General features: G+C 46.8%; 1 protein-coding gene across 5 annotated transcripts in view; it reads right to left on the bottom strand.

Moving 5' to 3' along the window:
- Nucleotides 1–12,142, bottom strand: part of PLCB2 (phospholipase C beta 2) — a 42,391-nt gene that overhangs the window by 17,453 nt on the left and 12,796 nt on the right. For 4 of the 5 annotated variants that reach the window (XM_041469627.1, XM_041469626.1, XM_041469624.1 and 1 more), the window contains 7 exons: nt 6,366–6,506; nt 5,592–5,671; nt 5,255–5,308; nt 3,151–3,226; nt 2,700–2,800; nt 1,890–2,407; nt 1,505–1,662 (listed from right to left, as the gene is read on the bottom strand). In XM_041469627.1, coding sequence (XP_041325561.1) covers nt 1,505–1,662; nt 1,890–2,407; nt 2,700–2,800; nt 3,151–3,226; nt 5,255–5,308; nt 5,592–5,671; nt 6,366–6,506 — 1,128 coding nt within the window. The remainder of the gene's footprint in view (nt 1–1,504; nt 1,663–1,889; nt 2,408–2,699; nt 2,801–3,150; nt 3,227–5,254; nt 5,309–5,591; nt 5,672–6,365; nt 6,507–12,142) is intronic. The other variant, XM_041469628.1, reaches the window with a different exon arrangement.

Here is a 12,142-nt window from a genome sequence, read left to right as displayed (position 1 = left end):
AGATTAAACTACTGCAAATTCTAGCCATACTTACCTCTGAACCTGCCCAATTTTCTATCATTTCTGCTGCTTATAAAATCCTTTTGCCTGGCAGCAAAGAGAGCTGGAGTGTTCAGTTACCAGCTGTGCTGACATTTCAAATGCAAATACCATGGAAACCTTTTCAGCATTAATGATGTAAGAAAAAATAATATTTTCCCCAAGCCCCTGTTAAACTGTCACAAACTTTCCACTATTTTCCTTTCTGGTCCTGCTAATTGGTAAAGAAGTGCCATTTGCTCCTTTGCAATTAGAGTCCCCTGATCATCCCAAATCCTGGATCAGCCATGACCTCAGCAAGGAGGGAGGCTGCCACAGCTGCTCCTCCATGGACCACTGGGATTCTGTCACAGAAGCCTCAAGGCTCTCAGGAGAAGCCTCAGACAATGCTACTAAAAGGCCGCAGGAGTTGTAGTGGAAGGAAGGACTATGTGTTATGTAAAACCAAAACCCAGCACATGCTGTATTAGCAGGCTATAATTTCCTTGAGGAATGGTCCCAGGCTTCAGCAGAACTCTGCAATTACAGCAGTTACAAATGCCATTATTTCTGTTCCATCTGCAGTGAACTGCTGTGCAAAAAGCAGCAGTGACACCACAGAGCTTTGGAAATAACTGAGTCTGAGGACAATACCTCTGACCTTAAGGACTGCTTTGGTTTGTTTTTTACCCCTTCACACATAAATATTTTAGTAATAGTGAAGTATGGGAATTGGGGGGAAGATACAGAAGAAAAATAAAGAACTGGAAAAAACCATCTAAAGCACCTCTACCTGTTGGCAGCAGCTGTGTAAAGGAGTGCAGAAAAAAAGTCAGTGTGATGCCTCTATTTGTAACTTGCAAGCTGTGGATAAATGCCCTGTACTGCCTGGCTTTGTGCTGCGCTTCTGAAGGCTGGGAGCTGAATCCTCAGGGAAGCCAGCTGCACCACAAAACACATTCCAACACTCAGGTATTTAGGAAGGAACTGAACCCTGTTCTTCCAAAAGCCTCCACTTGAGGCAGTCAGCCATAGAAACCTGCTGCAGACCAGAAGATTAACTCATTTTAACTGTGTTTTCTAAAAGCCATCCTGTTCACTCCTCTGGTGTGCCTCTATCTATAAATCCACCAGCCTCGTGCCATGTTCTGTGCATCCATCCTGTGACACAGCCCTGTGTACACACACACCTCTGCTCAGTCATCTCTCCTTGGCTTCCACCTGACTTCCCACATTTCCCTCATCCATCCATCCACCCATCCATCTTCATCCAGCTATCAACTTCTCTTTGACTCCTCCCATTCCAAAACTGTACAAACTCCAACCTAGTGCTTATCTGTTCACTTTTCCTTCTACCCACACATTCATTCACTTGTCACCTCGCCATCAATCTTTTCCTCTCAAACATCCTCAGCCATCTGGCTCCCTCAGCAATCAGTCTAAAAGCAGGCAGGGGAAAGCATCCCTGGAGAAAGCTCTTCAGTACCTTGAAGAGGATCTCAGTTGTCATGGTGAAGCCGTGGGTGATGATGGGCTCCTCATCCGGGGGCCGGCCCTTCCAGCAGTCCAGCTCCACGCAGCGGCAGCCGGCCAGCAGCGTCTGGCGATACATTTCGGGAGAGGACGTCCCAGAAAACTGCCCGGCTGCAGGAGAGAGGCTCAGCGTTAGCTACTCACACACATCAGCTCCTGCACACACAGGAACAACAGGAGTCTCTGCCAGCCTTCAGCAGGTGGATGCAGCAGACTGATGAGATGTTTTCAGTCGCAGGGCGACACCGCCTCATGTCACACGGCATTTAGAGTCAGGCCAGCCCTCAAAACCCCCAGGGCACACACATCTGCCCGGCTGTGTCCCTCCCCTGCCATACCTGTCAGATAGGTGTTGTGTGAGGAGTTGATGTAGTAGTGTGAGAGTGGCTGGGTCATGTCCTGGTATAGCATCAGCTTGTCCAGCACTATCAGGTTGTTCTCGGGGCCACAGAGGAACCAGACCATCCCCTCTGGAGACAGCTGCCCTGCATAGCAAACAGAGCTGTTCTTGGTCACCAAATAGAACAGTTCTGGCCCCTCTTTGGAAGTGGAAAAATTTGTGGGAACAACAGGGAGTTGTGGGAACAAGGCTGACTGCTCCCCTGGGAAGCAGAATGGCACAAGGCACAAGATCTTCTGCTCTGTCATCCCACTTCTATAGCAAGAGCTTTGGGCTGAACAAGACTCACCTCTCTGGATGTTAAACCCACTGGGCTCATACTTCTCTATCAGGCTCTGCACCTGATCAGGTTTGGCTGGCGGGAAGAGGATGTCATTGAGGCGGGTGTCACGCTGCTTCTTGTTGATGAACTTTGCCAGGTGATCTTTGGTCATGTAGGGCTTTGCTTTTAGATGGCTGCAGTGAGAGAATCACACAGGGGCAGAGGTAAGGCTTGGGAATTACCCCAGAAATCTTTTCACATAGGAGAGGTTGATCCTCCCTCTGGCCCCATATATTTCAGGGTCCTGTAGCACAGTGAGGTCTCATCCTTTTTATTCAGGCTGTGAGTGAAGGCATTAAGTGACCTGAGATCCTGCCCTTCTAAGGCTTAAGGCCAGACAAACTCCACCACACTAAATTCCCTCCTTCCTGTCTATCTTTTGCCACAAGAGACTAAGTTCTGGGCTGTGGCTTGAGGGAAACTTACTGTGAAGTAAATATCTCATCAATCTCGGGCCGTGGACACAGATTCATGAGGAATGTCTTGTACACCGGCTCGGGGAAGTCCTCGGGGTTGATGGCATCATTCTGAGAATGCAATGAAGATGTGTCAGGACCACAAACCCATGACAGCTCTAACCTGTCATGAACACCCACACCTCAGCACTTAGCTGTGAAAACCCCAGTAAGTGACTGGAACATCTGGCCGGGTGTTGTTGCTCCTTGTGCCAACAGTTCAAGTGCTGGAGTCACAAGTGTTACTGAAAGACAGTAAGAGCTGATGCCAGCAGGCCAGAATTAAGGCCTGGCAGTGGTAGGGTAAGGTGAGCAACTACAAGCATCTTGGCTGATGGTTTTTCAAAGACAAGGGCATCCCAGTCAGGAAAAAGATACTTCTCAAGCTCATGAGACTTCTGGATACCCAGAGAAACCCTTACCTTGCCATTTGGCAGATGACAAGCACTTAATGCTTCTTCCACCCTCTTCTTGTCTGCAGGGAACATCTGAAAAATACTGACCAAACAGGGAAACATCATCACAGGGCAGGACAGAGGTCGGGGGCCTGGAGCTGCAGGTAGTGCAGGACACTCCAAATGCACAGCAAGGGAGACTGGCAAGACAACTGTAAGCATGAACCAGCAGACAGACAGTGTTTCTCCAGGACAGTAACTGAGGGACTGAGTTTGATAAACCTATACAGGATTTTTGACTGCTGATTTAAAGCAGAAGTTCTGTATTCCTGCTATGGACTCTGTAAGAGCCCTGTCACTCAAAATCCCTTTTCTGCCCCTCTTGGAGGTGCTTGCTATGGTATACTGTGGAGAAGTAACAATAACGAAACTTTCCCTCCTTTTAGAACATCCCTGTCAACAGCACCATGGTCTCCTCCATGGATAAATCCAGCCTCAGTTCTGTTAAGCTCCTGGAGTCACAGGTGCTCACAGCAAACAGGGGAACAAGGAGTGCCCTGTGCTGCCAGGTGGGAGTGCCTGGTGGGGGCTGCAGCAGCTCATGCAAACCCTGCCCTTTGCAAGGCAAAACTGCAGCAGCCTTGGTATAATTCCAGAGGGATTTACATATTTAAAGGAAAGGCAAATGCTTGTGGAATTTTCAGAATTTTCAGGAGTTTTGAAAGCCTTACATTTACCTGCACCTGGAGATACTAGTTTTATAAACCTTGCTCTTAATCTGGACTATTTAATGGTCTGCATTTTTACCATTCTGCAAGAAATGGACACTGACAAGAGGTACATCCTTATATCAGATATTTTTTTCTAGCTTGTTCCAGAAGAATAAGCTGGTTTCTCCCTGCAGCAACACTACCTTGCTTGCATTTTAAAGATTAATTCAAAGCACTCTTCCCTAGTGTGTTATTCATTACAGACCTACACATTTTTAACAGCCCTTTGATGAACATTCTGGTTTCTGACAATGAAATTCTGCTGGTTGGTGGTTTAGAAAACAAATAACAAAAAATGTTTAGTGTTGAATAAAGCTCAGCCCTCCAGGAGCCCATTTAGTCAGCACAGCCCTAATCCAGCACAGCTCTGCCTTACAACACACCCTGGGGCCTGAGTTTATTTGGGGCAATTAGTGCTCACCTCTTGTGATGCTGTAACACAGCACAGACCTAGAGCAGAGTGGTTCAAAACTTCCCAAACGCACTGTCTGCAGCTCTTTACTTTGTTCTTAAAACAAAAGGTAATTTATGGACCCAAAAGGGAATTCAACATGGCAGTGCTGCCTTTTGTCATTCTACGAGCTAAATCAACACAGAGGTACCACGAGACCAGCCCTGGAGCAGTTTTTCTTGGGAAGATACTGATGGCACAAAATCAATTCCAGATTCATGCCACATAGTGCAGGGGAGAAGGGACAGGCTGGGCTTTGCTTCCCATTCTAATGGGAGCCCTACCTGATGCACAAGGCCAGGCTGGGGACAGGGAAGGACAAATCTCCATCCGTTCTGCTCCTAAACCAGCACTAACACTGGCCCAGAGGCTGCTTCACTCTCATGCACATCCAGAGCAAAGGCTGAGGGATAGAGGAAGTGGGGAAGGACTGGAGTGGTCACACAGAGAGAAAGGAGACAGGAAAAGCAAGGGAGTCCTGCTGCAGGTGAGATAGGGAGTCCAGCAAAGAGCTCTCCATATGGAGAACTCCTTTCAGGAAAGGGAAACAATCCTACACCTCATCCACCTTTCAGCTCAGGTTTGTGAAATAATCTGTGATCAGAATTCTACCAAAGTTACTTTGGTTTGTTGGTTTTTTCATGGTAACAACAGGAAATTATAACTGTGGCTATTTAAGCCATATCTTGCTGTAGATGAAGGCCACAGAGTCTCCTTTCCAGACTCAAATTATGTGTCACCCAGGTGCAGCAGGAGCACTTCCATGGCCTGGACACAGAGGGAAACTTCTCCACCTCTTAGGTGCAGGAAGAGCAGACAGCTGAAGCCACTGAGCAACCATCCTCTCTCTCACCAGTTGCTCTGCCTGTAGTCTGACTGAACGCACAATGAAACAAATATCCACACTCACTTCCGGACAGGAATCTTTCCCTCTTCATTCAGTTGCAACTTCAGCTTCACCAGACTGTGAAAAAGAACTCAAACAAGATTACAAAAATGCATTTGTACCATCTTAAGAGATCCTACTAAGTGAGAAGAAAGAAAAAGCATGCAATTGGGAAAACAATCTAACAGTGGACTGAAAATCGGGGTCCTACAGACAATCAGCTTAACCTTGGCATGACCCAGGCCTTGGTCTGGAGCCTGCCAAGGGACCTGCATGCTTTGAAGTCTTTTTTTTCCAAGTACTGTCAGAAAGAGCAGGACATGGACATTTCAGAGAAAAAGGTTTCTCAGAAAGGACTTACATTTTCTCTAGGAAGGTGTAGCGGGGAGCGTTGTACGTGATGGGATTCCTGGCAATGGCCATTATATCCTCAGCCCAGTCCTGGAACAAACAGGGCAGAGGCAGTTGGGCACTACTGAACTGCTCCAAGAAGTACACAGCAAACATGCAAAGGGCACAGAATCTTGGAATTGTTTGGATTGGAAGGGACCTTAAAGCCCATCCAGTGCCACATCCTGCCATGGGCAGGAACACCTTCTGTTATCCCAGGTTGCTCCAAGCCCTGTCCAACCTTGAACACTTCCAGGAATGGGACAGCCACAGCTTCTCTGAGCAATGTGTGCCAGGGCCCCCCACCCTCACAGGGAGGAAATTCTTCTCACATCAAATAAAAATCTGCCCTCTTCCAGTTTAAAACTGTTACCCCTTATTCTGTCTGAGACTTCTGGGCTTGACTCTATCAATCACCTTCCTCCTGCCTATAAACACTAGGGGCTGAAACTTTTCTACTTCTCAGCTGCCTATTCATCCATACAAAACACATGAAAGACAACAATGACGAGTCTTCTACTGGTCCTTCTCCATGCAGGGCAGAAGCTTCTAGAACTATGGAGATACCACACCTGACTGGAACATAAACCTGCTTGTTTGTAACCTTGTCAGTAATGCTGAAAGAGTTCAGCATTGTCTTATCTTATCTTACATTATCATGTCTCCTCCTCTGCTTTCCTGCTCCCCACTGAATGCCCCAATCCTTAGTGGTTCCCAGTACTTCCAAGACCTCAGGCCCTGATACCTTGCAAATACTCTCCTTGTAGGACACAAAGTTATGGAAAGTGAGGTCAACCATGTCAGAGCCAGATACAATTGTCAGGTTCTTCAGCAGGAAGGTGCTGTAAGGGTGATCCAAGTTAAAAACCTCTCGGAGCTTCAGGGACTGCAAAAGAAACAAAACAGATGGGAGTAACTGGAGAGTGAGGGAAAACCGTACCCAAAAAAACCAGACCCCTATACACACATTGGTCCAAATGCACAGAAAGCATCTCAAGGGTTGCAAAATTGCTTAGTGCAATCTTCCTTTCCTTGGCTTTCCTTATTTTTTATCTTTATTCTGGAGTCTGCATTACTGGATCCTCCTTGGGACAAAGCACCATGACTAACACCCCTGCACAAGGCTGAAAAAGTTAAAGCTGGACACTGCTCTTAAAGAAATTTCTTCTGAAACTTCAGGCTGCAAACTTCAGGGTTTGGCCTGCTTGTGCCAGAGGTGTGTAACCAGTTGATTTTATCAAAACACACACACTAGAAAGTGTATTAGTGTGACACCCTTATATGTAATCTCCCTCCACCAAGATATTTTTTGGGACCCCCTGTCACTTCAGAGTTGGCTTCTTCCCCTCCAAGCCCCATTTTCTGCTGCTGTTGGTTGGTAGTAGTGGTTTTTTTTCCATAGCAATTCCAGTACCCTACAGCAATGGCTCACCAGAGACTTGTTTTGTTAAGTGTAAGGCTCATCCGATTAGTGGTACTTGGATTGCAGCACCATATGACAGTATTTATAGAATCCTTTAAATTATTCAGTATTTTCTGCATTCCTATGCATGGTGTCACTAAGCCAAGGTATCCAAGGTATCCTAGAGTTTTACTGATGGTGCTATTTATAATGGGAAGATAAAAATTTCCATTCCTAGAATAAAGCACAGCAATCCATTATCTGAAGTGCAGGACAAATCCCTGTCCAAGCAAACAGGGAGCTGTCAGAGCACCTGCTCTCCTTTAGAAACAGGGCAAATCCACAATCTGGGCTTGTTAGAGCAGGTCAGACTTGGAACTTAAACTGGGGCTGGAATCTGAGAGCACCTTTAGGTTGCAGCACCATGTCACACACACAGCTGAATACACATTTTATAAGGAACTGCAGAATTTTTTTTACTTAAATTTTCCTAATTTCTGAAGCATTTGCAATTTTGTCACATCTGTAGCAAACAGGCATCTTTAAGAAAAACAGGACAGGCTGGATTGTAACTCTGGATCATCTGACTGCTGTCTCTTATTTTGGAAAAGCACCTCTCCAAGGAGGTAACTCTGAAACCTCTTTAATCCTAGAGCATTTGGAGGGAGGGAAGGGAAGGAATATGATTTGCCTATTTTCTACAAGGGATTTTCTAAAATGGCTCCTTCTTGCCTCGTGAGCCATTTTCCTTCACAAAACTGAGCACCACCAAACACCCACATCTCTTTCCCATGCTCGTGGCAACTCCTTGTTGGAGCTCAACTTTCCAGTGCCAGCGGCAAAGTGTTGGGATTTTAACTCCAAACTTGACTTCATCTTGCAAATGCACCAGCATTTGTTCAGCTCCAGGGCTGTACAGGAGAGGAGGCCCAAACAATGGTGAACTTGTGGTTATGCTGAACTCATTTCCTGTATTTGTTATCCAGGGCTCCTCCCATCCCTTCCTTCTCTGCATGCTGCTCTCTAGCAGACATTGTCACCTGGCTCTCTCCAGACCTCTCTGTCCAGGCCAAGTCCCCAGCAAGCCGAGCAGTTTTGCCCTTATCCAGGCAGTGATGCATCCAACACCCAATGAAGATGTGGAGAGAGGACCAGAGACTGTGTGCAGGAGCTCTGAACCTGATGCCACATCGTGGCTCTTTCACAACCTGCGCTCCTTTAGCGCCTTGTGCCACAGCTTCGCTCTGGGATTACTCAGTGTCACCTTGCAGGTAGCCATAAAGAAAAAAGAGGAATTGCTGCATGAAAAGCAGGACACGCATATTAGCCATGCAAATCAGAAGGGAAACACTCTTAGCAAATCCCTTTAAAAAAACCCAGACAAGCAGAAAACAACCTACTAGCAGAGTGGCTGGAATATGGAATCAGCTGGAGTTTCATGTCCCACCCTCCTGATTTCCCTAAAATCCTCAGCTGTACAGAGATCCATAGTCCAGAGAGAAGCAAATTCTCATGCAAATATAAACAAAGAGTCAAGGGGGCAGAGCCGACTGACTGCAGGACCTGTTGTGTTACTTTGCCCTGACAGAGCTGTGTCTTGTGGCACTAGGACATCAAATCATCTCTTTTGGAGAAGAGAGCTCTTGTTTGGTTGCCAGAAGGGAAAAAGGAATCCCTAAGATATTTGGGGTATGCCTTTGACTCTGGAGGTAACACTCCTGTCCCCATTAGCTTGCTGCTCTACGCTGGACATATTGGCTGTGAATGGGGAGGGCCAACCTGTCCCTGTGCCAAGCATCTCAGGGACACAGGCAGACAAAAATCCACTGAGTGGAGCACTCTCAGCCCTTGGTGTTTTACCTAAAGGAACTGGCAAATGCAGCAGCTCAGATTCCCAGGCACAGAATAGCCTACAGTGTTCTGCAATCCAGCAGGGAAACCCTGTCAGGGACAGAGGAGAATGTGTGGTCCCAGAACTCACTGCACAACGATGGCAAAAGCAGGAGGGCTCATCACTCACACATGCCCATTTCCTTGCTCAGCTCCTGCTCCACCATTTATACATCCTTTGCCAGACACAGGCTCGTATCTGCCTCTCTCTTGCACGCTCACAGATTGGTATCTCCATATGATTGCTCTCCAGCTGAAGGGCCGGAATTAGACTTAGTTCAGCTCTGTCCTGGGCTCACAAGTTGCTGAATTCCAATGCCAGAGCTGCTCATCCCCTCTGCTGCAGCAGAACCACTGACCACCCACAGTATTTACAGCCTGTGGCTCACAGCCACAGCTCAGCTCCGAGGGCACTGTGATCGTCCTGCATGGTTCCTGAGTATTCCCACTGGCTTCAACTTTATAATTTCAAAACGTGATGAGTGAAATGCTTTGCTATCATTTTCTTCCTGTACATGTGCAGCTCAGGCTGCATCTCCAGGTTCAACACCAACAGAATGTGGACAGAGAATCAAGCTGGTTTATAATCATGATAATCAGAAAGTACAACTTCTGTTTTTTTTAAAAAATATGCCTGTCTTAAAGCCAGTGCCTTCTGAAACATCTAAACAAACCCCAAGACACAGCCAATAGCCCAGAAGTCTGGCCTAAAACATCATGTATTTTGGCCTTTATTATTATTAGATTCTTTGTCAGCATTCCAGGGTCTTGGTGCCTTAAAAAAGAAATCACAAGAAGCCCCACAAATGGAGCAGCCCTTTTTATTCCTCATTACTGAAAACACAGACCTGATTGTAAATAACAGCCTGATCTGTATCAGCACACTGCTGAACTACAGTCAATAGCTTTTGAATCTTGTCTCCTTGCTGTTCAAAGGCGCTGCTCATTCTTATCTTTATTATTCTCTTGAACGCACGCCAAAGTTCGCTCTGCCCCATGTTAAAAACAAAAAAAAAAAAAAAAAAAAAAAGAAGAAAAAAAAAATCCGCAAAGAAAAGTCACGGCAGAAACGCGAAGCTGCTCTCAAAGAACCTCGCAGGGCGGGTGAGCAGGGAGCCCTGCGTGGGAGGGGCTGGGGAAGATTCTGCTCTGTGGTGAGGCGAGGACTGGGGAAGGCAGGCGAGGGCCATTTCCATTTGGAGGCTGCTCCTAGGGCCGGCAGCCTTAGCGAGTCCCCTTCCACAGCAGGCACTACCTGCTCCCTAACCATCCCTAAGCATGAACGGGGTTCCAGCTGTGACCCGTGCTGGCAGTGCACACGGCAGCAGGTCTCTTCTCAAGTGGCTTTTCACGTGGCTGCTTTGGTGTTATTATTCTTGCTGTGTGCAGAGGTAACAAAGAAAAGCCCCAAACCTCTTGCTCGGCAGTGATGGGAAAGTGCTACTGAAAGCAGGAAACTCCCAACATCCACAGTGATCCACCCCCTCCCAGAGAGACTTGTCAGTGCCATAGGACTGGAAAACTCAGGGCAGATTACATCCTTGAGCCACAGCCCAAACCTGCACAGCCCCCTGCTGTGGAATGCAGCGGCACAGATGCTCGCCATACAGCACTCTCCTTCCTCTGGACTTCCTTCAGTCACAATCCAGCAGGAAAACCAGGCCACAAGCTTTGTCTCAGAGCAGCTGCAGATTGACTGGGACATCACTTGCAGGGAACAGGAAAGGATGCTCCTTTCATTGCTGGTGCCATCCACAGTTCTTCCTACAACTGTGATCCTGCTCTCCTTGTCCTAAATAAGGCCGATGGCTCATTTCTTCTCCACCTTCAGGCAGTGAAACAAGTAAACTCTTTGTACCAATTCCAACAGTTAGTTCTATTCCACAACCATTCCAAGCCACTATTTTGTAACAGGGCAGAACAGAACGCAGGTTCATTCTTCCACCTCTAAACAAATTTTTATTTGCTTCACCACACCAGTTTTTTATATTAATGCCTTTTGTAACAACATCCCAGACATAGCCGCCCCATGTGGAGGGTGTGGTGCTTCATGAGAAGAATTTTTCCCTGCTTTCTGCATTCCTTTGTGAACTTCTGCTCTCAGGAGAGCCAAATGAACACGACCCTGAGGGCTTTAAGCCAGAGGCATCAAGGATAGCTGAGCTATGTGTAAGTAACAATCTTCCAGACCCAGATGGCACATCTTGGTTCAACACCCCTTCAGTGCCCACACAAGACCTCCCAGGATCCACATGGAAAAGATGGATAAGGAGCCAGTCTAGTGCATTTTACTACACGTTATCACAGAATTCCAGTAAACTCCCTGAAAGAAAAAGGGGACTTATTTCAAATGAGTCTGTAAAATGCAGAATTCAAAAAGCACTTGGGATTTTCACAGCAAAGGTTGTCATCAAGTGCATCACTTCTGCCCACTGAGAATACCCAAATCAGTCAGTGCTTGACCTGTGCTTCGTTGTTCTTCAAAAATGAGCTGCAGCCAATTCCCATGGCTCTAAAATCCCATCCCTGGCCTATTACAACAGCTAGAACAGAGCAGCTCCATCCAGGTGCATAGGGAAAAGTGCTGGAACAGGGCATATGCACTGGCATTTCTTTGACACATTCCTGCAGCTCCCAGCAATCTAGGATTCAGCAGCCTCCTAACCCAGAGGCATTATCTCACAATTAATAATGCCCTACGGGCATTTCCTTCTTGTACTGATGTTTTATACTCACATTTCCATGACTGGGCAGGAAGCATTACCAATGGCATGGTGATATGAGGTGGGACAGCAGCAGCAGCACCTCCTGCTTGTGCCACTCCTACCTCTGGAAAATTCCACCTTATATGGAGATCCTGCACTGGAAGAAACCCTGACTAACTGCTTCAAACCCAGAGGAACTGCTTCATGCTCCCCTTCTCCATTCAACTGCTGATATTACAGCACTCCACTTCCCATTCACCTTACTCCTGCCAGAATGCAGTCCCTCCTACTCACATGCTCTGCCCCCAGCAGCCACTTCATTCCTTTGTTAATCCTGCTGCTCTTCCATACCTTTTCGAGTTCTCACTAAATCTGAGAGACACTAGAATTGCACATAGATATGGATCCATTTGGGGTGCACACAATAGCATAACTTCCTCATGATTTCCTTGTAATCCCTAACATGCAATTTACTTTTAGGAGGCAAATACTGCTGAGCACTACATTGATATTTTACCATACACC

The sequence above is a fragment of the Pyrgilauda ruficollis genome, unplaced genomic scaffold (genome assembly GCF_017590135.1).
Source record: "Pyrgilauda ruficollis isolate IOZ18807 unplaced genomic scaffold, ASM1759013v1 scaffold239, whole genome shotgun sequence".
Lineage (NCBI taxonomy): Eukaryota > Metazoa > Chordata > Aves > Passeriformes > Passeridae > Pyrgilauda > Pyrgilauda ruficollis.
The sequence above is the reverse complement of the archived record's forward strand: the minus strand, read 5'-3'. Positions and strand labels throughout refer to the sequence as shown.